Source organism: Amyelois transitella, chromosome 8 (assembly GCF_032362555.1).
Source record: "Amyelois transitella isolate CPQ chromosome 8, ilAmyTran1.1, whole genome shotgun sequence".
Classification (NCBI taxonomy): domain Eukaryota; kingdom Metazoa; phylum Arthropoda; class Insecta; order Lepidoptera; family Pyralidae; genus Amyelois; species Amyelois transitella.
Window position 1 is genome coordinate 136,653 of NC_083511.1, and position 27,013 is coordinate 163,665.

Consider the following 27,013-nt stretch of genomic DNA (forward strand, 5'->3'; position numbering starts at 1 on the left):
TTCATTATTATTTATATTTACGAAGCAATATCTTTAAGCCCATCATTTGTAGATAAGGCTTATATGATTTAATACTGAAATTTTACTTAGAGAGCTATTTTCTTCTACACAAGCAAAGATTTTATAAGAAAGATATAAGGAAGAAACGGAGTAAGATTAATTCCCGAAGAATTCACGAAGTTGAGGACCTCCGGCACCAGGTGGAAGTCCAGCAGGGATCAGTACTCGGAGTCGGAGTCCTGGTCCCTGGGCTTGATGATGCCGAGCTTGGTGGCCAGCGCCGCCACGTTGGCGCGGACTTCCTCCTGCACCAGGTTGAAGGACATGGCCAGCAGGGCGATCCCAAAGAGAAGGTACAGCGAGCAGAGGGCGATGGAGTGTACTGCCGCGGCAGGGTCTTCAAGGCTCTGGCCCTGGAGGCAGACAGTGATTATCAATCAAGAGGCATATTGGTTACTTTCACCTTGAAACAAGTTTAATTCTCTGACAAACAAATGAGGACGATGCAGAATCTGCTTGTGTGTGTGCAAAGTCGAGCTTTCAAGATATGTCTATTTTAAACATCTTCGAAAAATATATTTTGTATTTAGTAAGTAAAGTGGTAACCGTGTGGTTCCTGGCATTTTAGAATAGGACCACTCCATCGTTTTCCCATGTATTTCGTTAAAGGCGACTATATGAGATAGGGAATAAAAAATCTTGGATTCTTCTTTTAGGCGATGGGCTAGCAACCTTCCAGTGTTTGAATCTCAATACCATCCTTAACAGCTAAACGTGGTCTTTCAGTCTTTGCGAAATAGTTGACTCTGTCTACTCCGTAAGGAATAAAGACGTGAATATAAGTAGTATTAAGTATGTATGTCTTAGCATAGTTTCAACCAAAGCATCAGTAAATTTGACGCTAACTTCTTCCTAAATCCAACTTGTAAACAGATAGACTGAAATATTCGCTTTAAGGCTTACCTGCGCAGGCACAAAGTCCCCGAAGCCGATGGTGGTCAAGGTTATGAAGCAGAAGTAGGCCGCGTCCAGGTAGGCCCAGCCCTCCCAGCGCTTGAACAGGAACGTGCCGGCCACGATGTAGGACGCCACCAGGAACACGCACAGCCAGATCGGCACCGGCTTTATCTGGACATAAATATCAATCAACATACGTCTATATCCCATGCGGGGTAGACAAAGCCAACAGTCTTGAAGACTAAATGGCCACGTTCAGCTATTTGGCTTAATGATAGAATTGAGATTCAAATAGTGACAGGTTGCTAGCCCATCGCCTAAAAGAAGAATCCCAAGTTTATAAGCCTATCCCTTAGTCGCCTTTTACGACATCCATTTGAAAGAGATGGAGTGGTCCTATTCTTTTTTGTATTGGTGCCGGGAACCACACGGCACTATATCAATCAAAAGGGAGAATATACTTGGGATTCTTCTCTTAGGCGATTGGCTATTTGAATCTTAATTCCATCATAGGCCAGCTCAACGCAGCCTTAGTTCTTTTAAAATAAGAGACTATTGGCTCTGTCTAACCCGTAAGGATTAAAGTCGTGATTATATGTATGTGCCGTGTGGTTCCCGACACTTTTGAATAGGCCCATATTATTCCCACTGATGTCGTTAAAGGTGACTAAAGGAAAGACTAATAAACTTGGGATTCTTCTTGTAGGCGATGGGCTAGCAACCTGTCACTATTTTACTTAAATTCGCCATATTTTTAATTTGCTATGTATAATTTTGCCATACACCTGAACGTGACCCTTCAGTATATTCAAGATTGTTGGCTCTGTTTACCCCGAAAGAGATATAGATGTGACTATTTGTATGTAAAATATAAAAGAACACCATAAAGAGAATATTGCTACGACAGACTTACCCCAAGAAGAGATATCTTCCAGTTATAGGGCATATATAAAAAGGCAGAGGTGTTGTACTTCCTCCTGGCTTTAGTCGCGGTTGCATCCTCACCTCTTAGGAGTGGAGCCCGGGGTATGGCTTTGACCATGGATCCTAGATTGGGTGAGCCAGGTTTTTACACGAAGCGACTTTCATCTGACCTCCGCAAATTTTACAGGTAAACCTAACACGTAATGGATTCATGGTGGGTGACACATCCAGTTGCCTGAATGTGCAGGTTTCCTCACGATGTTTTCACTCACCGTAAGAGCATCGGTTGGTATTCAAACGAATGTACATTTTGATAAAAGTCATAGGTATATGGCCGAGGTGGGATGTGGGGAGTGGGATAGAAGTGTGTTTGTTTGTTTATATGTTTAGAATAAGCGAAAAGTGGTAAGTCAAACACATTGCCTCACCTCTTCTTTGTAAGCCGGTTCCGCAGGCAGTGGGTATATCTCCGACTGACGGGAGCCCCACGCGGCTGTCGACAAATATTAAGTCTTAATGCTATGTGCTGAAGAGAATCGTGTGCCGATGTAGCGAATTTCCGCCAGCGGGTCACGTCACGTTACTTCTATGTCTCTTGCTGGGTAGACAGAGCCAACAGTCTTGAAAAGACTGAATGGCCACGTTCAGCTTTTTGGCTTAATTATAGAATTGAGATTCAAATAGTAACAGGTTGCTAGCCCATCGTCTAAAAAAGAATCCCAAGTTTGTAAGCCTATCCCTTAGTCGCCTTTCACGACATCCATTGGAAAGAGATGGAGTGGTCCTATTCTTTTTTGTACTGGTGCCGGGAATCACACGGCACGGAACATTGGAAATTAATTCCTGGATTCTCTTTATCTTTGCTTAGGATCCTGGGGTCCGCTTATTCTGATCCTAGTCCTGTCCAGTGTATTTGGTTCGAGTTTTAGGACCGGCATCTTCTTTGGAGGTTCTCTAGTTGCACTAGATGAAAGCGCCAATTCCCTTAATCGACTGTTGTGACATCCACGTGAAAGACATTGAGTGGTCCTATTCTAAGGTGCATATAACCACACAGCAATTAATTCCTATAATAAATTGATAAAATCCAGCACTCATCCTCATTAGGTACGGTTAAAGAAATTTATTCTCATAAAAGAATCTACAAAAAAATCACTTACAAAGAAGACAATTTGTACGCGTCCACTAAATATTAACATTTAGTGGACGCGTACAAATTGTCGGTCGTGTCATGTCGTGCTGACTGCGCGCGCGGACCTAATTAGGATCTTCGAGAGTAGCATTAGATGACCCACAATTACTAGAATAGTGACTGCGGGTCACGGTGGGTACCTGGCGGGCGACTCCTGCGCGGCATCGTCGCCACCTCGTCGCTCCACTCGTCTCTCTCCGGGGACGGCGTCTGTACCGCAAACACAAAAGATTAAAAAGATGTATGATACATACGTACATATTATCTGCTATCAGTTCCTTTTCTAAAACTGTTAAAAGGGTATTCGGAATGAACGGGAAAAAAAATCTAAACAATGTAAGTAGTTATAAGAAGACGTTAGATTAATTTAGTACGTATTTGAGGTGAAAAATTGATCGGGAAGCAAGTAAAGTCAGAGATACAGAGAGATACTTATGCTCATTTTCTAATTTTGCTTTCTGAACAGAGCAAGCAGTTTCATTGTGTTCTTATTTGCGAACGTTGATAGGATATAACTGAGTTTAAACTTTCGCGGTGCATTATATTATTTATATATAATACAGGTATTTAACGCGAACGTAACTTACCTTTATTTTATTTTTGGGATTTCGAATTATCTTACAACTAGCTGTGCCCGCGACTCCGTACGCGTGGATTAGTTATATTGGGCAACATTGAAGCCCTCTGGGGTGAATCATATTCCCCGCTTTTTTACATTTTCCATTATTTCTTCACTCCTAATAGTTGCAGCGTAATGTAATATAGCCTAAAGCCTTCCTCGATGAATGGTCTATTCAACACAAAAAGAATTTTTAAATTCGGACCAGTAGTTCCTGAAATTAGCGCGTTCAAACAAACAAACTCTTCAGCTTTATAATATTAGTATAGTATACTCGTAGATAAAAGGATAAAAGAGCATAATGCAGTTGTAAAGAAACGACAAAGTAAAAAGTCGGCCATAGCGGAACATCTGCTGGAATCAGGCTTTAATCACTGGATAGAATTTCATCACGCGCCGATACTGTCTTACCAACGACATTTTACCCGAGGCTAATTCGTGAAGCAATTGTAATTAAAAACATCCGAACAATTTTTACATGGACTATGGACTAAGTTATCTTCAGCGTAAAATCCAGTGATAACAAAAACGCAACCACATTCTGCGATGTCGGGTAGTAATCACCGTAATACGGCCGCGCTCCAGAATACGGCCTCTGTTAGTGTGCATTGTGAGGGTAGTTGGCGTGTCAACAACGTGGCGGTAGAAGAACATTCTGCCTGCAGACGGAGCTGGTTTTCAGTCACTCGGTGATGATAACGGATCATTGTAACATGATTCGGAACGTCCGAAATAAAACACGTAAATTAAGTAACGTGCGTGTCGAATACCTGTATTATTTATATACAGGTGATAGGATATATTATGGCTTCGATTATTTGCCTTTTTATCGTTGAGGTAATCCGAGACGTTGAAGAGAGGGAAGACAAGATATAAACTTGAGCTCGTGAGTAAGGGGTAAGGTTTTTCGTAGGTTTTCCCTTCAACAAACACCTAGTGAGTATGGATATTACGTAAAACGCACATAATATCTGTTCTGCCGGCTGTCGTCCACAGTCTGCAGCCTCCTGAGCGGGCGCCGTGTGGAGCCCCCGCGCCGTTCGCCCTCGTACACGGCGCTGCGCGCGCGCCGCGTTCGCCCTCGCTCGTAGTCCAACTCGTCTGGATCACGCTCGTAGTACTCCGAACGGCCGCGGTTATTTCTACAAATAAATTTAATCACGAGAGGATTACTAAACTGAAGAATAAAAATTAACTTTCTATTAGAATGAGACAGAAGGACGGAAAACATGTATCTCTTTCTAATTGGTCCGATTTCAAAGAGGTTGAAATACAATTAGTTTTTTTTTATTTGTTTTTTATTTTAACAGTAAGGGGACAGTTTATTGATATGTATGTTGCGGGTTATTAAGCAAAATGACCGAGTTGAACTGAAGCTAGTCTATTACTGGATTTTGTGTGTTGGTATAACAAATGACATGTGGATACCGTTCACATCACTTATATAAATAACTTTACGTATAGCCAAGCCGGTCGCGCCTGCCCCGGGGGCTGTCGAGCTCGTAGTCCTCGTCCTCGGGGTCGTACCCGCGGTCCCGCAACGCCTGCTCCTCCCTCTCCTCCCTCCGTCTCTCTCTCTCCTCCAAAGCCTGCCTCTCTCTGTAGTTCTCGTAGTCCACGTCGTGGAGGTCGTGCATTTCGAACATCTTTTGACTCTCATCTATGTCGTAGTTCCTGTGTTCAATGTGATGGAGGTTGAATTATCAAATATTATCAATGTACTTTGTAAGTGCCTGAAATAATGGTTTCGTTTGTACACGTTTATAAACGACAATATTATCTCGAATACCGTGGGAAAAATATTTTTGTGGCTATAGAAAGTACCCATTGTGGTGCACAGAATGCTAAAGAAAACCAAAGATATCAAGTTCATAATCAAACCGGTAGTTTTTGAGTGATGCTTTATACAAACAGAAAATAAACGATCTCGGCATCTCAAAGGTTCAGGTCAATATAAACCTTTGATCGTCCAAATATCTTCGTGAACCGAAGTCGGGCCTGGCCTTGGGCGGGCGCGGCAGAGACTTGCTGCGAAGGTCCGCCTTCGAAGACCTCTTGACGTGGTGGTCTTCCAGGTCTTTCAAGGCCGCTTCCAGGTCCTGCAGCGGGAGAGAGATTTTCGGGAAGTAATCTGGAATAAAAATATAAGGTAGGTACCTTCTGAACTTGGGATTCTTGATTTACCTAAGCAATGGGCTAGCAACTGTCACTATTTGAATCTTAATTTTATCACTAAGCCAATATGCTGAGCGTGACCTATTAGTGTTTTCAAGACTGTTTGCTCTGTTTACCTTGCAAGGGATATAGAAGTTAGATTCACGTATGACCTCCTTAACCTTTTTCCATGAATTTGCCGAAATGATTAAAATAATTAAGCAAAGTGGTGAGAACGCGTTATTGCTTTATTTTTTTATACTTTACTACAGGATGTCTGCGTCTTTTTAAGATTGTTACCTCTGTATGTTTGTATGTATGCCCACGTAAAAGGAAACAACCTGTTGACTACCATTCTATAGTTTTCATAGACGGTAAGTACTAAATTACTAATCGATATGGTTTCGCTTTGTCAAATCTTTAAGAACTTCCTATACATCAATTAAATATCTTAGTCCAGACAAAACCCAAAGGTTCTGAATGCTGCGTCCGCTCGCGAGTTTTTTTCATTGCTCGCATTGCTCAAAGGCAAAGTCCAAGGCCGAGGTTCGTCCCACCTGGGAGCACCTTGCGCGCTTTTACCATTAAGGCTGTGGGAGGATCGTCAAGCCCTCGCCTGTAATACTCGTAGTAAAGCTTGTAACAGGGTTTACACCTAGGACAACAAAGGAACAGTACCACCACCAGCAGTGGTATGATCCAATTGTTAGTATATTGATTACTCAGTAACGGAAGAAGTATAAAAGATTTGGGATAGGCGTATAGAAGCCAGCCAGTAATTACAATAGGTGAATTTTTAGGTACCTTCATCTTCATCACAGTCCCGTGGGGGGAGCCTGTCGCTCCTGGCGGGAAGGTCGTCTTCGTACTCTCTCATACCTGTTAAAATTAAAGTATACTATTTATATTTTAGATGATGGTGTTTTTACTTTTTAACAAACTAATACGAGTATATCTATTAGTTTGATGATATCTCATATTTATTTTTTTATAAAAGAAGACTGTATTATAAAGAGCGGAAAATAGTTGAAATTAAAACAAAGCACATTACAAATACAAGCCGTGGTTTTTTAGTTTGAAATTGAAAAAGAAAAAAAAAATTATTTTCAAATTCGTTCAAGTCTTTTGTTTGACATCCTGTATCGTTAGAAATGGAGATCAAACGACATAAACGACATCATGACTGTTTGTATTTTTATGTTACTTATAAAAGGAACTTAATTTATTCATTTAAAATATTATGCGCTTTGGAAGCGGCAGTAACTTTAACCAGAAGGAATGTTTGACGCCAAAATAAATAAACCGAACTTTACCATAAAAGTGTACAGTGAACCGCATATCAAGTTACAGAACGGTTTAATAGAGTGCTGTGGGAATTTGGTAGGTCGGCATACTGTTGAGCTACTACAAATTAAATAAAAGCTGTGCCTCTATTGTAGACAGGCGGTTGTGAGTGCGTGCGCGGCGCGTGCGGCGGGGCGGGCGGCGGCGCGGCGAGCGGGCGCGGGCGGCGGGCTCGGCTGCTGCTGTAGCCGCTGTCACGGTATCTGTTATTTTAAAAGATTCACGATTTACTAAAGAAACTGATTATTAAATTAACGACAGTATTGTGTGAAGTCTCGACTTGGGTGAGAATAAGTTTCTCTCGTCCACATTTCTATTAAAATTGTCCTAAGTTTAGATGATTGTGAAGTTGACTTCTGCACTGAGGCTTTGGAAATTATTGACATTAAACTTATATTTAAGTAATTTATTGGTTGTCAACCAAAGTTGTGAAACTAAAAGATATGACAATAATTAAGTGATGTTTGAAATGTCCCATAATAATTATATTTTGCAGCTTCATACCTTACCGTGCAGATTGCGTCAAGAGCAAGGCAAGACCTAGCTATCTGTTACTATCTTTAAATTTCAATACCATCACGCCGCCAATATCTAAACGTGCCCCTCGAGTCTTGTGACTATTGGCTCTGTCTGCCCCGTAAGAGACAAAGACATGATGTGTGTTGTTTTTTACCTGCAGTCAGTGTCGGAGTGTGCCCTTTCCATAGGACGTCTGCGCCGGGTCGACCCGCGGCCGCTGCCCGCGCGCACCGAACGCCTGCGCATTAGATACCTTATATTAATCTTTCACAACCCTTTTTGACAAAATTTATATTAATTACTGGCTGTCCCAGCAAACGTTGTTTTGCCATATAAATAATTTTTAAGTAATTTCTAGTTAAAAAAATGTTTAGGGTGGACAACCTTTATCACTAAGGGGTATGAAAAATAGATGTTGGCCGATTCTCGGACCTACTTAATACGCTCACAAAATTTCATGAGAATTTTTGTGTGTTTCGGAGAAGTACGGGAACGAACATTGTGATACGAGAATTTTATACACAAGATAGCTTCTGTCAATAAATGTACTGAGTATGTGGTGATCTGCCGACCTCGCGGAGGCGTGGTGGTGTCGGTGGCGCTTTTTGGGCGGCCGCGTGCACACGTAGCAACACACGCGCCAGTACAGGAATCTGTAATAAAAATAAACTATGTACCTACTAACATAGTCGATATAAATATATCAAGCAATTTTTATTAACTATTTAATTTTGAACGTGTTTGATCTCAATCAGCCTGATGATAAGCAGGATGATGTTGAAAATGGTACATGGATAAATAATGCTTATTCACTTTTGCTTTGAAAGTCCCTACCTACATACATACTATCACGCCTGGCTCCCATTGGGGTAGGCAGTGACTATGGATTTCCACTTGCTACGATCACTACAGACCTCTCCCGCTTCCTCTACACTCTTACTCTTTTAATGCATATTTTGACGATTACGGGTATTCATAACATCACCCTTTTTTAAGACATCGAAATTTGGTCCTTGAAAGTTCGACGAGGCCGGCCCTATCCCACTTTTACAATATCCCTAATTTCAAATATTTGCTTTGTATATTTACTGTCATTCTATTAGGTGTATATAATTAAAAAACGGAGTAGGGGTAGTATCAAATTCTAAATAATTAGAAAAAGTACATCGTAAAAACAATCAGCAAAGATTTTTTAACACGTAGAAGATGTTCGTTTTCGACAGGCTATCTTTGGTGAGGCCACGAGGCTTGGTGTTCTGCATAAAATAGGAATGTTATGCAGGTATTTAGATTTAAAATATAAATGATCTTAATCTCATAGTCATAGTCGTTATATTAAATTGGTAATATTTTCTGACCTGAAAGAAGACGCCATGACGTCACCGATGTTGGACAAACACAGCAGCATGAGCGGGATGCCCAGAATTGCGTAGAAAATTGTCACCACTTTGCCGGTTTGTGTCTTTGGTGCAATGTGTCCATAGCCTAATTAAAAAATAAAAACCTTAAAAAAATAAAAATAAAAAAAAGAACATGCATCGGCCGGGAATCGAACCCGGGCCGCCCGCGTGGCAGGCGAGCATTCTACCACTGAACCACCGATGCTCTGTGGGAGGTGATGAAAATATAAGTTGGTATTCGCTAAACTATTGAAAGCAAAAGTAGACCAAATAACTGCTTGCATCAGTAGGGTGTCGGTTCATTACACTGCAATATTTCAATGTTTACAAATATTTTGTGATTGAAATATTTTTCTAATATTAGAATACACCCGCGGCTCCAACAGCGTAAATCGAAAAATCTATATTGAGATATTCATTTTTATACGCCTAGTACCTCTAGACCTACATAATCATATTTCATATTTTTAGACTCGATGGATTGGGGCATGCTTTGATATGTGTGCGTTCTCTTTTATTTATTTACATTAACTAAGTACCCAAAAGTCCCAAAACATCATGCTTTGTAAACTATCGATCTCAGCCTGCATGAACATGAAAATAAAAAACGCATTAAGTACCTTTTTTACACGAATCAACTAAACTATAATAATCATATGAATGTCAAGGTTGATATTAATGGCGGCAATGGAGCCAAATCAACTAAAACCAGAACACTCGCTGTTTCCTGCTGGTTCGGGTTTTTTTTTCACATCCGCTGGAGCCTGATTCGTAGATCTAAATGATCTAAGATGTTATGATAAGTGTTCCAAATAGACCGACTGACAGCACAAACAAAACGAATACTCAGTGGAAGTTTATGTAGGTACTTCGTTTTTTCTCTAAATCCTACTATACTATTATAAAGGCGAAAGTTTGTATGGATGTTTGTTACTCTTTCACGCAAAAACTACTGAACCGATTACCATGAAATTTGGTATGTAGGTAGCTGAAGACCCAGAATAACACATAGGCTACTTTTTATCCCAGAGTTCCCGCGGGATTGATAGGGTTTCCATGCGGACGAAGTCGCGGGCGGCCTCTAGTTCAGAATATGCCTGAGGCTATGAGTAGATTATTATCAATACATGCATCCTACTACTATTATAAAGGCGAAAGTTTGTATGGATGTTTGTTACTCTTTCACGCAAAAACTACTGAACCGATTACCATGAAATTTGGTATGTAGGTAGCTGAAGACCCAGAATAACACATAGGCTACTTTTTATCCCAGAGTTCCCGCGGGATTGATAGGGTTTCCATGCGGACGAAGTCGCGGGCGGCCTCTAGTTCAGAATATGCCTGAGGCTATGAGTAGATTATTATCAATACATGCAATCCCTATATAATAAAGGTACTATTCTATATTATTAAGAAAAAAGGGTGAGTATTTTTGTTTGTAACGAAAAAACTACTTGATCCGTTTGGACGATTAGCACAGAGGCAGACGATATTGGCGGCATTGACGGTATTGTTTTCTGGATATAACGGGAGCGAGATCTTACAAAAAAAAAACATTTACACCTCTTTACTGGAACGGTAGGCAGAGACTACATCTTTCCACTTGCCATGATATCTTTATTATTTGCTGGTCGTTTGGTTTCGGGTATTCTTGACCTGACCTTTTTGCAAAACGTCTCCTATTTCATTTTATGTCATGAGGTGTTAAATATTTTATTTAATGTTTATTGAACCTACTTACAATTCAAAGAAGTATTTAATTGAAAGCACTTATTTTTTTATTCTATTAAAAAGCCGCAATAATTTGTATTTTTATAATTTTTATGGTTTTCTTATTATTATTTTTTACTTTTTATGGTTATTCTGACGACCACCGAGCACCGCTCGGTCACCTCGGTAGTGTAGCATTAAACGAGCACTTTGGCTTGTAAAGGCTTGGCTTTACTTTAGATAACAGGCAAGTAACTAGTGATGCAAGTTGTGACGTCATTGCCATTCATCTTCATTGTTGAGATAAGTGATCCTTAGACTCAATTTATTTGACGTCAACCAATGCTGTGAAACAATAAGATCTGACAATTATTTACCGATATTGAAATGTTCCACAGTAATGAATAAATTTTTTGAATTCGAATTTGAATGGAATATAAACGAAGTTACGTTAGGAGTTACTTATAAAGTAGGTCAGGCACTCGTCATCATGTATCACCACCTACTAGAAATAGACTTCATAATATAATAAATAGCTTTGATAATTCCTACTTCCAAAAAATTCTATAATTATAATCATCATTTACATACATACAGATGGTACATAGTTTATGTATGTATGTATGTATGTATCATTTACATATAAAAAAATTATATATAATTTAATAGCTAATCGACCGGCGATCAGTACAAATGGCGCATGTTATTTTTTACCCAAATTGATATAATTTCCGTCATTGATTTGAAGCGGATACCGGCGAGGTCGGCGTCTTGGACAGACTGTATCGTTTTGGTAATGAGGCGGCCTTGTGGGGTAATTGGGTCATGACGACGCCACCACCACCCATGGCTGTACTGACCTCCCGATTCTACGAGCCGAATCATGGCATGACTGCCTTACCTCTTGAGTTTTCTCTCTAATAGCGCACTCTTTTTTACTCCCTATAAACTTTAGTCAAACTCACATTACTGACGATGACGAGACAAGTTACGCCTTGTATAGTCATGGTATCGCCGAGTGATCGCCCTTATATCATATGTTATCAAGAAAACAGGATTATTCTTACTTTGTAAATAATAATTAAGTTGAACGCTGATAGCTGAATGTGACCTTTCAGTCTTTTTGAGACTGGTATGCTCTGTGTCGTGTGAGGTCTATGATAAAAGTAAAAAACGAGTCGGCGTCTAGCGCCAAGAATTAAGAAAATAGTTTATTAGCTGTTTGTTTTTCATAAAGATTATCCAATTTAGGTCTTGCTTGTTAAACAGTATAGGTTTTCAATGCCTGTGATATGACATTATTGTATTTTCTTATTAAATCTTAATTCTTAAATTATGTGCGTACATGACAACTTACCGACTGTGCAACTAACTGCGTACGATACAAGCTTACGACATCATCATTGTAGGTACTTTCAAGTACAATAAATTACCCTTTTAGGTAGTCCAGTTCTTTTTGACGAATTAATGACTTATCACAACTGGAGATGGCGTGTAAGGTGAGGGTCACCATCTGCGGCGGCGGAGAGCTGGAGGCCGGCTACCATCACCATTGTTCAACCCAGACTTTCATTGACCCAATTCAATTGAGTGAGGCGTCGCAAGAAATTCAGAAACACATTTTTGTTTACATACATAAAATCTCGTCTTTATCCCTTAAGGGATAAACTGAATCAATATTCTTAAAAAGACTGATAGACAACATTCGGCTGTTTATTAATTGTTCTTATAATTCCCAATAGGCAGGTTGGTATCGGTTGGCTGACTGCCTGCATTAGCAAATCAACGTATGAGTGTAAGTAATAAATGTTGTAATGTTTTAGCGAATACTCGCACTATGTAGAAAAATTTATATCAATGGAAAAAAATGATAAGAATTTAGTCTTAAAGAGAGAGAGAAATTCACCATTGTTGGAGATTGCAACTTTTAATTGAAATTTTTTATGCACAATTTCTCTAATCAACCTCGATTACGAGTATTTTTAAATAGTATTTTGCGTAATGTGTAAGCAACGATTGGTTCACTTAAAATTACTTGCGATTACCAATAAAGAAAATAAAGTTTCGACAAATTCCTAACAATGGAAGTTCTATAAATTAGTTTCTGTTCAATGCAACAACTCGCGCAACCGCGCTCTTTCCACACGTAATGTCGAAAACTTTGAAACATTACCGTTGTGTTAGCTGCTGAAATACTTCAGGTGTTGCTTGTAAAAAATTACAATTCAGTATTCTGATCGATTCTAAGATACTTTTAGATTAATTGATAAAGTGAAGGTTCTTCACTGAAGAAGTAAATGCCGATGACTGGCAAAATGTGGCAGGCGCAAAAATATAAAAGTTTTTAGTGGCAACCTTCTCATTTTGAGAAGCGTCTGTACTTTGTACTAATAAAGTTAGTTACACGGTTAACCTATTATCGATATACTTTAAGTAACAATATTAGTTTATCTTATTTTTTTTTTATTTTAAGCTTTGTTGACTAAATTACTCAAGTGAATTTTCATTAATTGCTTTTTGAACTGAGGACAACAAATGTATTGTAGTGTAATTGTTAGCAAGTTTCTCGTGGAGTATGTTCGGTCTCCAAGGCTGCGCGGGCGCAACTCACCGCGTGGTGGCTCCGGGCTCAGTTACATAACAGAGGGCGAGCGGCGCGCTCCTGCACCCTGCTAGAATTTGTGATTTATTATTTTTTATTTTATGTTGATTATTGGTGTTAACAGTGGAACATGAAGCGCGGTTAGTATCATTGCAGTCGATTTTTATTTATTTTTTTGAAAAACAGTTTAAAAAACAAACGCATTGATTTTACATTAATAGAATTTTCTTTGACGCTATATTTTTGCTTATTTTTTTGTTTTGTGTGATAGAATTTATGAATTTAATTTTTAAATACGAGTTAATTGTAAATATTTAACTTTGGGATTTTTTGCTTGAAAAATACATACTTACATATAGTCACGTCAAGGTCTATTCCTTGCGGGGTAGAAAGTACTAATAGTTTTGAAAAAACTGAAAGGCTATGTTCAGCTTTATGAAAAAAATATTTACAAAGTTGATCAAAAATTTCTCCGCGTTTTTTAATAGTTTGAAGGTAGATTAGCCATTAATAGTTACATATTATTTATTGTCATCGATTGGCAGATGCGGCGGAATAAAACAGTTTAAAATAACTGATTTTTAACTTTCGCATTGCATTATGAAAATGTATAATTGTTACAATATTATTTGAATATTGAAACTATTAATTTAAAATTTCCTCAAACTTATATCGTAAAAATATTCTAGCATCTCTTCTTCCCATTATTTTATCCAAAACAACAAATGTTGACCTTGATATTTATAAAGGCGACCTTGAAGCAATAAGTTATGCCCATATCCGAACTCGGGATATCCGAAAAGGTGTGCGGTTGCCTCAGCGCACGCGCATCATTGCAGTTGCGCAACCCAGGGCGCGCCGCCCGCCCACCTGCCGGTGCGTGCGCGCACATTTGCGAATTATTCTACGTAGCTTTTCCAGAGGTTATTCTAATTTGAGGCTTGATTTTTAAAAAAAAGTTGAAATGCAGTTACTAGGTTTTTGATTTATGTATACAAAATGTCAGTCTCACGTACATGAAATAAATTAGAACAGACAGGATTCTGAGATGTAACAGGAATTTGGAATGATTTTATGGAAATATTTTGTTAGAATTTAACAAGATCCCTTTATTTAATCAGTTATGTACAGTCATCAACGAATTCGAATTTTAAGTCGAAAGATCATATTTTTGTTTGAGCGAAATTGACACATGATAATTAAAATTGAAATCATGCCAAAAAATCTGAAATAATATATCAACTTTCAACTCTCAGCACTGTTAAAAATGTTTAAAAATAAGCGATAAATAAAGTTTTTCCTCATTTCCTTATGTAACATTGAGTCATGTTGGTGATGATGATAGGTTAACTGCAATTCTGATTCATCTCGAGGACGATGCAGGTAATCAGATAATGATGGACACGAAGTAATTGCTTCAGTCAAGTATTCATAGCACTTCCGAGGGTTTGGTCATTGTGCAGACAATGATTTGACGTCAGGAGTTGATTCATTATCTTTAGTTCACGTTGCACTTCATAGTGTTTATAAGTAGCTTGGATATCGTGGGAGTTTACTGAAAAGTCTAAAAAAATGTTTGTGTTAAATAAGGTCAGGTAATTTAGCAATTAAAAAGACAGGTAACGAAACATGTCTTCCGAATTGTATAGTACCCGTTTCAAGTGTCACCGGTCTATGCACCATCTTGTGCCTCCCCATATTGCAATGTGTTTGACATCTACTCGTATCATGTATTAATCCTACCACCACCCACGGGCGGTAAAGCCTAAAAATCCTATGGTGTGGTGCGCAGCTCTTACATTGGGCTTTTTTTGCTCTTACATAGCACATTATAATGCCTCCCTACATATTCCTATAATTTTAATGCTACATACATAGATTTATTGATCCAATAATGAGTTGAAGTCCTTTTTCTATGATACCCACTTATAGTACCTCTTCTTTATAAAGATCTGGAATCTAGAGTCCACTTTTCTGCATTTCTTTCTGCACCATATAAGATTAATGCCATTCAGTTTTAGGTCGCTTATGGCTTGCATCATTAAAATTTAAAGATACATATAAAAATTAAACTTTTTGCAAGCAATGCAATAACAATACGCAAGCACAGTTTTGGAAACAGCGACGGCATCAATAGTTCTCAAAACGTTTTCCATAACATCTATTCATTTATCAATTTACTAAATAGTTGTGTGTCACAATCATAACAGCTAGTTTTGAGAAGCTGATATTATAGCCGCACATGTACACACAAGTAATAACAATAATGTTTTGAAAGCCGGCCAAGAGCCAACTGTCCGAGTGGAACCCAAACCTACGACCGAGTTGTGTTTGAACAGATTGTGAAACGTTTCGGAAACTCAACGCGGCGAGGTGAACTACTAACTAGCCTAAACAATTCGATGTAGATCCAACCAAATTGTAATACTGCTGGATGATTAGTCATTTAATTATTAACAAGCCAGTGCTGTGAACTAATGGGAACCTAGAACTTTACAATAGGACTCTCCATATCTTTACCATCGATATCGTAAGACATTACTAAGAAAATGAGTTTTCTTTCTAACTAATGGCATATAATTCAAGTTGGGTTAGGTTTGTTGGTTAACAAGGTTACGAAGGCTCATGATTGTTGCTTGGTGATCTGACTTACAGACTCTCGGATTGTGGTCATCGTCTAACCTCTGGCTTATCTCCAGGTACTCCCTGGACGTAATTGAGATTTTTCAAAATCTACCAAAGTTCAACGATACATACAAGTTGAATAAAGTTATCTAATAATCTGATGAAATGCTACATATTTCAGAGGCAGTACGTTGGTTGTTCCTAGCCCTGGCGGTGGCAGTCTCCGCAGAGAAGTGGAAGTTCCCGGACGGCGGCGCCTCAGTGAGGATTGACACCAAGGTTCAGTTCGTCGATGAAGAACGTCCTTCTTCATCAGAAAGGTTAGTCGTTGTTGATTTTACTAAATAGGCCGGGTTGATTTTAAGGTTATATGAGCTACAATATAATCTTAAAAACAAAAAAATATTATAAATTAGACCTAAAAATAGTCAAAAGAAAGTGGTTAGATATATCTTATAGATAGGTATCGCAATAATATACTCGAAATTAATAGCTACACAGATACAATACATAATGTTTTAAAACATATTCTTGATTATTATAATGTATAAACACGCATAAGAAGTAAAGTTTCAGACCCATATTATGCATCTGTGTATACATCTGAATGTGTATCAAATTTTAAGGGTCGTATTATATCTGTATGAGCCAGCTACCTCTCACAATATCCGGCGTCTCACCATAATTAGTGGATTGTTAGCGGAGGTCAGCCGAGTAATAGATCGGCTTCACGTCACATTGTGTTTGCGATCTGTCGGAGAGAGATCCAGGGCTGTGGGAACGTGACGTCACAACACCGCACCTTCCGACGTGGCTGGTTACAAGAGAACGAAATGCACATTTAAAAAAATATATAAATTATCGTAAAATTCGGTTAAATTAACAAACACACTTGCCCATATAATAATCTGTATGGATTTCAATAATCGGGTTCTTATTATCTCGCCGTTATCTTTGCAGCCGGAAAGTATGACACGCAGATTGAGGATTTTGAATTAAATTGTTTGATTCGAGTCATCATCCCATTGAAAACTGTAAAGCACGTGTCTTAAAGTTTAAAATAATTATTGTTTTGTAGTTTAAATTAAGTTAAAACTTCAATATATGTATTTCTATCCAAGTAAAACAATTTCTCAACAAACTCATATTAAATAACTTATATTATCAAGCTTATTCTTTTAACAGTGTCAAGGAGTGCCCACGGTACACAAATCTCCTTAGAATGGTGTTTACGATAGCCCAGTCCGAACAATGCATACAATTAGGGATTCCCAAAGGTTTCATTAGCAACCGATGTGATAGCATTGTATTAGTTCTGCGCCGGAGCAGACAATTATCTTCTGATATCGTGACGATAATTAGAGTCTCATTGACCTCATCGGTGATTTATGACTGATGTTTAAGAAGGAGTAGCACTTGTTAAATTTTATACTAGCGAAGCACCCCAACTTCGTGCGTGAGAAGTGAGTGATTTTTATGAACATAACGTAAGTGTGTTTTTTGTATCTAATCATAAAGCTGTATCGATAGTTCAGCATCCAAGATTTATCTACTTATATAATTTTATGTGTAATATATTAGATAAAATACAGAAAGATTTAACTAGGCCCCTCTACTTTTAAATTTTGTAGGATTCGTGTTTATTTCGGGATACTTATTAAATTAAATTTATTATATTTCCAAAGTTAAAATATAATAAAATTAATTTAATAAGTATCCCATTACCCCCGTTTTAATCACGTAGCAGTTAAACGTAAAATTATGCATTAAAATTATCGAACAAATTAGACTACCTGACTATGAGAGGCAATCTGGTAAAACGAGTCATGAAGTGATGCAAGCCTCTGTAATTGTGTTATTATCGACGCGTGCGCAGCCGGGTGTCGTGTCTATTTGTATTTTGGAAACTCAACCTTTGCACGTCTGTAATTATTATTTCCGTTATAAATTATGCGTTTTCTCTTATATATTCCGTTTTCAATGCTACGCTTCAATGTATCGTACATTATTCTATTGACTGGGTCTTTATTTAGGAGGTTGTGTGGTACGGTACCGAAGTATAAAATAATGTGACCACTGTCTCTAATTCTATGAATGTCGTAAGAGATCAATAAAAGAGGAAAGCATAAATCTTTGCTGAGCAATAAATTTCGATACTGATAATATGTATGCAAATATTCTATTCATATCATAGCAATGTGATTTAACTAATTTATTCTCCTTAATCTTTGAGAAATTGTGACTAGAAAATTTCAGGCAATCGCAGAGTTTATCAATAACTTATACAGTTTATAAACAACAAACAGCTTTTGACAAACATCGTATTCTTGACTAGCTTATAGTATCCACTCTAATTTTGGTAGGTCTTACGCACGTGACACTTTTACTGCGCATTGTCACAAGGAAGGCAGTCACAAACATTTTGCGAAACTGGCCTCAGTATAACACCGACCTTACTTTCACTGCGTTGAGATTAAACTGACAAAAAATGTACATTCATTAGCATTGAGGCTGATAAATTTGTGTCTTTTTTAATTGGAGTAAATTTATAATTAGATACCTAGCTTTTAACAACAGTTTTGTAGTAATATCTTCGGCCACAGAGTATTACATACCGATTATAATATACTAGTTGACTTGATCCGCTAAAGACAAAACATTACCAAGTATGTACATATTGTTAAAAGATTGACTAAGTTTTTATGTTCAGCTTTATGTTTGTCACATATTTACTCTGGGAATAAGTATGTCTAATAACTGATTACTGGAATTACTATGTCATCTAATAAAGAGATGGATTATCCGCCAAGTTAAAGAAAAAAGCTGCACGGCCGAACCTCGACTAAATTTCGACCTCCTACAGCGGCACCAACATAACTTGTTGTGGATAAAATATTAGCTTGAATTTTCAGTAACGGAGTGAGCTTTGTTTATTTTCATTCTCATTTTACTCTAGCCACCACACGGCACTCGCAGGTGTGACACTTACCTTGAAGGTTTTATTCATTATTCCATATTAAACTTAAACGAAATCTTCTTTTTTTATTTTTAGAAACTACATCTCGAGTGACTTGGAAGCCGACGATCCGGCGCCGTTCCAGCCGGCGCGGGACACGGCCGGCTTCTACAACCGGCCGGCCGACGCGCCGGGCCGGTACCCGGTCCGGGTCGAAACGCACGAGGCTTACAGAGCGCAGTGAGTGTATGATGTGATAATACACACGTTAAGTTCAGCTGAATGGATTGATGATGGAATTGAGATTCAAATAGTGATGGGTTGTTAGTCCATCGCCCAAATATAAATCCTAAGTACCTATAAACTTTTTCCTTGATTGATTTTTATAATCTTCAATAAATTTTATATGGGTCAATGTCTAAATTATTCAGACAGATTAATTTCATTCAAAACAAGCAGGTAATGTAACCCTAAAAATACAGAAGCAAGAACGTTACGTTAACATGAAGTTATATCTGTAGAATTTGCGAGAATAAATCTTGAAATACAGATACTATTGAATCGAATGTCATATTATTGTGACAACACAAAATTCTAATAAAAATAATTCCCGAATATTCCAGGCCCCACCGTCAGTACTCCGACGGAACTCTGGACTCCATGCTGCAATGCAAGTGCGTCACAAACCCTGACTGCAGTCCAGGACACGACACTTCGGTGAGTTACTGTTTCTTTTTTATTATACAAGCTGCCCGAGCAGATGTTACTTTGACTTATTTTCTTTTATTTTTGTTATTGTCAAAGTTGATTTTATTATTTTCCTTGTTTTAAGATTTCCTTCCTTCCATGAATGTTTTTGTGTTTTAAAAATTGTTCAAGCTGTTCGCAAGTAAATACGCTTATTTGGCGATTCATCTTTATAGATTCCATCTACTTCATTGTGATTAGAAATTACTATCATCTGAGTGGCTTCACGAATTAAGTTGATAGTGTATTTATTATGTCAGTTTTAATTGTACAATTTGTGATTAATATTATATTTAATTTTATTTTAAAATTTCAGAAGGTGTGCGGCCCGGGTAAATATTTGTGCTGCGCTAAACGCCCCGGCAACACAGCTTACCCTAATCCAGGTATTTGTTAACCTAGGTTATGTTGCCGTTTCATTTCAATAATGTTTCTGTATGAAAACATTGGCACAAATAAGATATTATTAATCGTTGCTAAGATAACATTTATTTCTCACTGATTAAGATTATTTTTAAGTGGTAGTTTAATAAATAATAATAAAACCATTGGTTACCCTGTTTATGTTCCGTCAGTTTTAATACTTAGTTATATATATTTTTTTCAGAATTCTTCAACGAAATTAACGACGAGCGTCCCCAACTGTATCCCGGGAAGGACAAGGTGGCGGGCCCGTTCCCTCCGCCGCCGATCTCGGCCTACAGCCACGACCGGGACGCGGGCGTCCCGCAGCAGACGCCCGTCCTCATCGGCCCCGGCGGGCCCGCGGGGGACCACGCGCCTAGCAGACCCATCTTGGTGGGACCAGATGGACCTACTGGAATCATCGGGCCAGGAGCTCTAAGACAAAACAATCCAGGAGTGCTCGTCGGCCCGGACGGCCCTACAGGCGTTATCGGTCCTAATAATCTCGACGATAGATATACCGCTCCTTCGAGAGATGTCGGATCGAGCGAATCTGCTCAGCGAGGCATCCTCGTCGGTCCTGGTGGTCCGACTGGCATCATTGGGCCCGCGGGATACGGCCGAAGACCAGTTTTGGTTGGCCCTGGAGGTCCCACAGGCATTATAGGGCCGTACGGGTATGGAGGCGGCCAAATGAGAAACCCAGGTTTATTGGTCGGCCCAGGCGGTCCAACAGGTATAATAGGGCCAGGAAGACAGATCCTTGTTGGGCCAGGAGGTCCCACGGGACACATAGGACCTAGAAGGCCTTTCTACTACGGTAAATAAACTGTGTGTGGCGTTGTGTGACACTAACGTGTGTGTGGTAGTGATTTGTTTGTGTTTGAGACTTGTGTAGCACTAGGTAGAGTAGTGTGTAGTGCCAATAGTTGTGTAGAATTTGTGCTAGTTACCTAACATCTGTGATTAATGTTATATTTTGTAAACCACAGAGACCTGGATAATGAAGTTTTATTTATTCCGATAAATTTATGTAAATAACGGCGGTTCTTACTTGAAAGAGCTGGACTAGAAATTTCAGATAAGACCAAGCTTAATAGTAAATACTAATGCCATCGTACATTTGCCCTGTTTGCCTATAATATGATGAACATGTTTTATTATGCGTGGTTCACAAATGGTATATGTTATAGCCGACCCCAGGCCGCGGTGTCCGAGACATCGGAATCGCAAGTCCAGGGTCCAGACAAGGCCGGGGGCTGTCGACACCACGGAAGAAACTTTTAAAAAGGACAGCGATGTTTTCTGAATAAAACAACTACAAGGCATATTTTTTTAATTAATACTACCCACTAGTATTCAACTGTTTCGAAAGTTTCTTTTTTATCCCATTGAATACATAAAATAATTCTTGCGAAGGATGTTATTATAACTAAGTAGAATATCGAGGATATTCTAGCCAAAGATCAGGTCAAGAGTACCCGAAATCGCCGAGCTTGCAAGAAGAGAGTTATGAATGTGAATGAAGCAAAAGCGAAAGAGTTTAACAGGGATCGTGGCGAGTGGAAAGATGTAGTATTTCTCTCCCCTCCGAGAGAGAGAGAGAGAGATGTGATTTTATTTTTGATGAATGTATGTTAAAAGATAATAACATAAAGTTAGTTTGAACCACATTATAATTCCTTATAGGTTGCAATGGTAAGCCAAAAACCTCTTCAAATCTAAAAAGAGGACCAGGGCTCTGATGTATTGACATTAAAATTGAAGCAGGAATACTTACACTATTTCTCAAAACTGTGTAAATTTCTGTGCTGTGAAAAGATTACAAAAAGCAATAAAAAAAAATTGTAAAGTGCCTTACCTACCTAATGATATTTACTTTGCATACAAAATATAATTCAAAAGAAATAAGCGGGATGTGATAAAATTGAAGAATGAGTTTGGCAATCGCCCAACGTGTCATACATCCACCGCTCGTCACAACTCGGGATTTTAGCCAGCTTTTTGAATAGAAATACGATTTCATTTCAAGAATTTATTAAAATTTATTTTTTTAATTTGCACATTATTCAAAACTTGCTTTAGTTTTGTGGTTTCTGTAGAATGTTGTGATTAAAAATCAAGAATTAAAAGAAAATTTATTTACTTGTAGTGACGCCGATAATGGACCAAACGTATTTCGGTTCTCTTTTATATATAGCTATCTGTATATTTTTTTTTTTTTTTTTTTTTAAATGCTTAAGCATAATGTTTGTAACATTTTATTAGATTGGGTTTTCAAGGATTAATGTTAACACAAGTCGCGCCGATGGGCACCTGCTATTTGATACAGGTCATTATCTGTATATTTAAATGAGCAAACTCATTGACTGACTGTCATATCAACACATTCCACTGGGCCTACAGTATCCGTGTGGTGTCAAAACGTGAGGACAATCCGAAATAAACGGGAAACTTGTTTCACGCAGGCGGAGTTACGGTTGGAAGGTATATTTCCACGATAGGTCTTTATAATTCAGATTGCCCACCTTATTCCTTCACCTGTAATCCATAGAACCACTTACCGATGGTGGTGATGACGATGATGGAGTAGAACAGCGCGCCGGTGAAGGTCCACTGGATGCGGTCGGTGCTCTCGTTGCCGTCCCAGCCGCGCACCTTCATTTCCAGCAGGATGGAATTCTCGAAGTCCTATAAAAATACAATTTTCAAAGGAAACTACTGAATAAAAATTTGAAGTGCTGTTATGAGATATGAGGAATAAATAAAATTAACCTCTCGACGGCGTACGAATCTGTAGGTTCATAACCAGACAAAAAAACATCTTCACAAAATAACATGCTTTTTGTTTATGAAGCACCTTCTTGTTTGGTAGTGTTTCTACTTTCCGCTACTGCTCAAGGGCCCTGGGGTCCACTGAGCAGATCACAAAATGTGACCGAAAGTACGATCAGCCGCTGCAGCGGCTTATCGATTGGCCATGGAATTTAACCAACACAAATATGTAAAAGAAAGTTTTTATGTTAGAGATGATTAGAAGAACAATTACGTAGAATATCAAAAACAAAGAAAGCAATATAAAGAATATTTTAGAAAATACGAAAAACATGAAAGGATTCAAAAACTAATAGAGACAATCGCAATTCCATCCAATCGCGCCTCTGTCATACATACGTGTCAAATATATCAGCTTCATATGTGCCGTGTGGTTCCCGGCACCAATACAAAAAAAATAGGACCACTCCATTTCTTTCCCATGGATGTCGTAAAAGGCGACTAAGGAATAGGCTTAAAAACTTGGGTTTCTTCTTTTAGGCGATGGGCTAGCAACCTGTAACTATTTGAATCTTAATTCTATCATTAAGCCAAATAGCTGAACGTGGCCATTCAGTCTTTTCAAGACTGTTGGCTCTGTCTACCTCGCAAGGGATATAGACGTGACCATATCTAATGTATATCAGCTTCACACCTTGAGCATGTCGACGACCTCCGAGGTCCAGTTGGTCTGGTTGAGGAGCGGCACGTTCCGCGTCATCAGCCAGATGCTCTGCGTCGTGTTGCTGCGGATCTGAGATATGTTCATCTTCACCTGCACACGAGTACAATGGATGAACAATACAACAACTCTCTATTGCACCACGAGAAATTACAGTAAATTCACATTTAATTATATTAAAATTATAGCAAAAGGCGACCTTATAACTAAAACGATCTCATCCACGTAACCCACATGGTCTCAGGTAAATATGGTGGGGCACAGTTACATTATACTTGTAGTCTATAAAAAATTACAGTCGTTTACTGTAAAGATTTTTCTGCACTTATGTTTTTACTGTGTGTAATAAATATTGGTCTCTTATAGTCAAAAAGGACTAGCAATATTTATATCTTTGGGTGGATTCTGAAACTACCTCACGTTGAATTTAATAATTGTGAAGGTGTATGTATGGTCTATTAAAGGTGGCGTATTCGGTTCCACTCGACTAGAAATGAGACAGATAAATACTCTGAAGATAGTTCTTAGTTTCTACAAAGAAAAGGTCAATAAAAGAACGTTCTATTATAAAAAACTTAGATTACCTCTCTTTCATGTTGCGCTTCCAACTTCTCAAAGGTGACGGCTCCCAGAATGCAGTAGGCCACCACCAGGCTGATCATCACGAAGTGGGAGAACACCACCGAGCACAGCTTCCACGTGTAGTACAGCACCTGAGCAAGAACCATCCCTAAAAATACAAATCTAGCGTTTGCGACTTGCTATGCGCAAGATAGGAATATCGGGAAACCCTCCCTCTCTCTCAATTCTATCATGAGGCCAAACAGCTGAACGTGGCCTCTCAGTCTCTTGAAGACTGTCTACCCCGCTAGGGATATAGACGTGAATATTTGTATGTTTGTTATAAATAAACTTTTTAGGTTAGATAAATATTGATTTTGATACTAACAAACAGAGTTAGATTTTGTGAGACTGTGCCTGAATTAAGTAGCACTTGTATCTGAGTACACCACACTGAGCTGGAAAGCAAGTTTCAATATCCAGTAGTTTCAGCTGTGCGTTGATCGATTCTTCAGTCAGTATTTTCATTTGTAATAAGCCTAAGTTTTTGCTCCCTCCGGTGGAAATATTCAGAAAATACAAAGCCCAAAACACAGTTACTTGAAGTCTAAGTAGTGTATTTCTATCAAATTTTAATTAACATCACCAAGTACCTAGTGATTGAGGTATATAGTGATAAGCGTAAAGGAAGCTATAAAAATCTGTTAGGATCGTAGCTAGCAGGTGAGAATCCATACTATCTTCCTATCTCGATGAAAAGTATGCGTGATGATAATAATGTATTTTGTTATGACGCCATCCTGTCAAAGCTTTATCTAAGGCGCCCAAAATATAAATTAATCATTGATCAATTATCAGTGTAGGTATACGAGTAATGTAGCATCTAATTATTAGTCATTAAAATCAACAGTAACAGATGTGAACAATATAGTATTGACTGTATATTCATTTGCCTACGTCTAATGGCCTGATAACCCCGGAGGTTGTAGGTTCAAATACTACTATTACGAAACTTTCAGGTTCAATGAGTATATATATATATATATATATATATATGTATGTATTTTTTATGGACCATCTTTTTAATGAAAGAGGAAAAGAGGCTAATCTTGAACATGTAAGAAAAAGATTTCGATCTTAAGAAGGCATGGTGGGCAGTATGCCTGTACATCTGGTGAAGTGGTATAAACTACATACTTAGGTAGAATTTAAACTCAAAAAACTGGGATAAGTAGTATTTTTACATCTGAAACAAAGGAAACCTGAATCTGAAATCGCCAATTTAGAGTTTTTTGGTTGGTCAGCTGGTAGACTGATAGAGAATACCAAACGGCATTAAGTCCGCCCAATGTTTTAAATAGATTAATAAAATTACTGTACTTTTCTCGTTGTAGCAAAAATACATATCTAGATGTAAAAGGTAACTATGATCATTGAGATTACATTTTAATTTAGCGAACTGTATGCACAGTCATCGGCAGGTAAATCTCACTCCTTTTGCATTTGGCTTGTTTGTACAGGGGGTCAAGTTTTTCTACCGCTGACTGTACATCCAGAAATAATGCTATTTATACTATCTCACCTTAGCACATTTGCTGGGAGGCGCTAGAGGTGCTACTGGGTACTCCACCACGGGCCTGTCGCGCTCACGACGAGACATTGCAACGTGGTCACTGACTGGTCAGTCGCGAATGGTCACCGGCTACAGTTGGTGGTCAGGTGTGGTCAGTCACAGTTATGATTAAAATGACCGAGTCATTTGTAGATCTAACTAAAGATTAACTAGAGTGGTGCAACATAGGTTAATGTCAAATCTTTTGATCTAATTTCCTTCCAGCCATAATTTGAAATTCATCATTTAAACTTTTGATTTTGTTAATGTATACAATAATTGAATACCTGTGGCTAACGTTATAAGACTAAGAAAAGAAAATAAACCATACTTAGCATCTAACGTACAAACTAAAAGTACAATAAAAAGATAGATTAAGTAAATAAGAAAAATATTTAACACATAAATTAACTCATCTCCACCGTAAAAAAAAACAATCTTCCACAAACACGACAAATTACACTTCACAGATTTCCACTACACGCAAACTATAATTTATCACTCCAATCCGGCGTAATCCCGCGGTAATCCGCAGATATAAAACTTAAATTCTACATTATTTCGGCAAATATACATGGTGATATGAGTTGAGAGGCGAATGTTTACGTTTCCAGTATTTAGACCGCTGGTGACGGGCGCGAGACTGCCAGATATATCGGGCTCCGGCCGGAATCTCAGATCGCGGTTTACGATCAAACGCGATATTTGGGTCGCCGGTTGCCAGAAACCCCGTAGCAAAGCGGACTGTAATATATATTACTATAAAAAATATATTAAAAATAAAGATTTTTGTTGGGGGCGGTGTGTGTCCTATTCCAACTTACTTCACTTTTGAATAGGACCATTTCATTCCTTTTTCGTGGATGTCGTAATAAGCGGCTATGATAATGGACACATTTATTTAGTGAAAGCTTCGTGAAGAAAACCATCGTGGGTGCCAGCCGCCTTTCTTTCCGTAGAGATTGTGAAAATATTGTCTAAATTATTTATGGCTGGTTTTTTTTAATATTGTTAACCACCCAGGTTGTACAACTGTATTTCTATATTTTATTCAAATAAATTATCTTTAATTTTGATAATAGTTAAGCCTGTGGTTCAAGATAATAATATAGATTTAATAAGCAGATGATTCAGCTAAAATATTGAATACTTTACGATATCTACTTACAATACAGTTTTGAACGGGGGCA

General features: G+C 38.3%; 2 protein-coding genes and 1 non-coding gene across 4 annotated transcripts; 1 reads left to right on the forward strand and 2 right to left on the reverse strand.

Moving 5' to 3' along the window:
* Positions 1-26,980, reverse strand: LOC106141910 (uncharacterized). Of its 2 annotated transcripts, XM_060945660.1 has the most exons (17): positions 26,246-26,980; positions 25,794-25,993; positions 24,235-24,363; positions 23,624-23,743; positions 22,719-22,845; positions 9,068-9,194; positions 8,282-8,362; positions 7,864-7,947; positions 7,275-7,393; positions 6,651-6,725; positions 5,652-5,823; positions 5,151-5,366; positions 4,657-4,834; positions 3,214-3,283; positions 2,310-2,374; positions 964-1,128; positions 1-413 (listed from the first exon to the last, which is right to left on the reverse strand). In XM_060945660.1, exons 2-17 carry the CDS (start codon positions 25,869-25,871, stop codon positions 219-221), a joined length of 2,001 nt encoding a protein of 666 aa, XP_060801643.1. In that variant the 5' UTR covers positions 25,872-25,993; positions 26,246-26,980; the 3' UTR covers positions 1-218. The 2 variants fall into 2 exon arrangements, with proteins under 2 accessions (XP_060801643.1, XP_060801642.1); XM_060945659.1 differs by having other exon boundaries at positions 25,794-26,979.
* On the reverse strand, positions 9,244-9,314 carry Trnag-gcc (transfer RNA glycine (anticodon GCC)). The gene has a single exon. It is a non-coding gene; the product is annotated as a tRNA-Gly (tRNA).
* On the forward strand, positions 13,466-21,479 carry LOC132902044 (collagen alpha-1(I) chain-like). Its single transcript, XM_060945661.1, has 7 exons — positions 13,466-13,561; positions 16,228-16,366; positions 19,099-19,242; positions 19,626-19,719; positions 20,066-20,135; positions 20,357-20,974; positions 21,348-21,479. The coding sequence occupies exons 1-7, from the start codon at positions 13,552-13,554 to the stop codon at positions 21,461-21,463; spliced, it is 1,191 nt and encodes a 396-aa protein (XP_060801644.1). The 5' UTR covers positions 13,466-13,551; the 3' UTR covers positions 21,464-21,479.
* Positions 26,981-27,013: the final 33 nt, after the last annotated feature.

Excerpts from the sequence above, each read along its gene's own strand:
- LOC132902044 (XM_060945661.1), top strand. Across the intron at positions 16,367-19,098 it reads CGTCCTTCTTCATCAGAAAG|AAACTACATCTCGAGTGACT; the intron begins GTTAGTCGTTGT and ends TTTTATTTTTAG. Across the intron at positions 19,243-19,625 it reads CACGAGGCTTACAGAGCGCA|GCCCCACCGTCAGTACTCCG; the intron begins GTGAGTGTATGA and ends CGAATATTCCAG.
- LOC106141910 (XM_060945660.1), bottom strand. The coding sequence starts at position 25,871 with ATGTCTCGTCGTGAGCGCGACAGGCCCGTGGTGGAGTACCCAGTAGCA. Across the intron at positions 24,364-25,793 it reads CTCCCAGCAAATGTGCTAAG|GTGCTGTACTACACGTGGAA; the intron begins GTGAGATAGTAT and ends GTTCTTGCTCAG. Across the intron at positions 5,824-6,650 it reads GGACTGTGATGAAGATGAAG|ATTACTTCCCGAAAATCTCT; the intron begins GTACCTAAAAAT and ends TTTTTATTCCAG.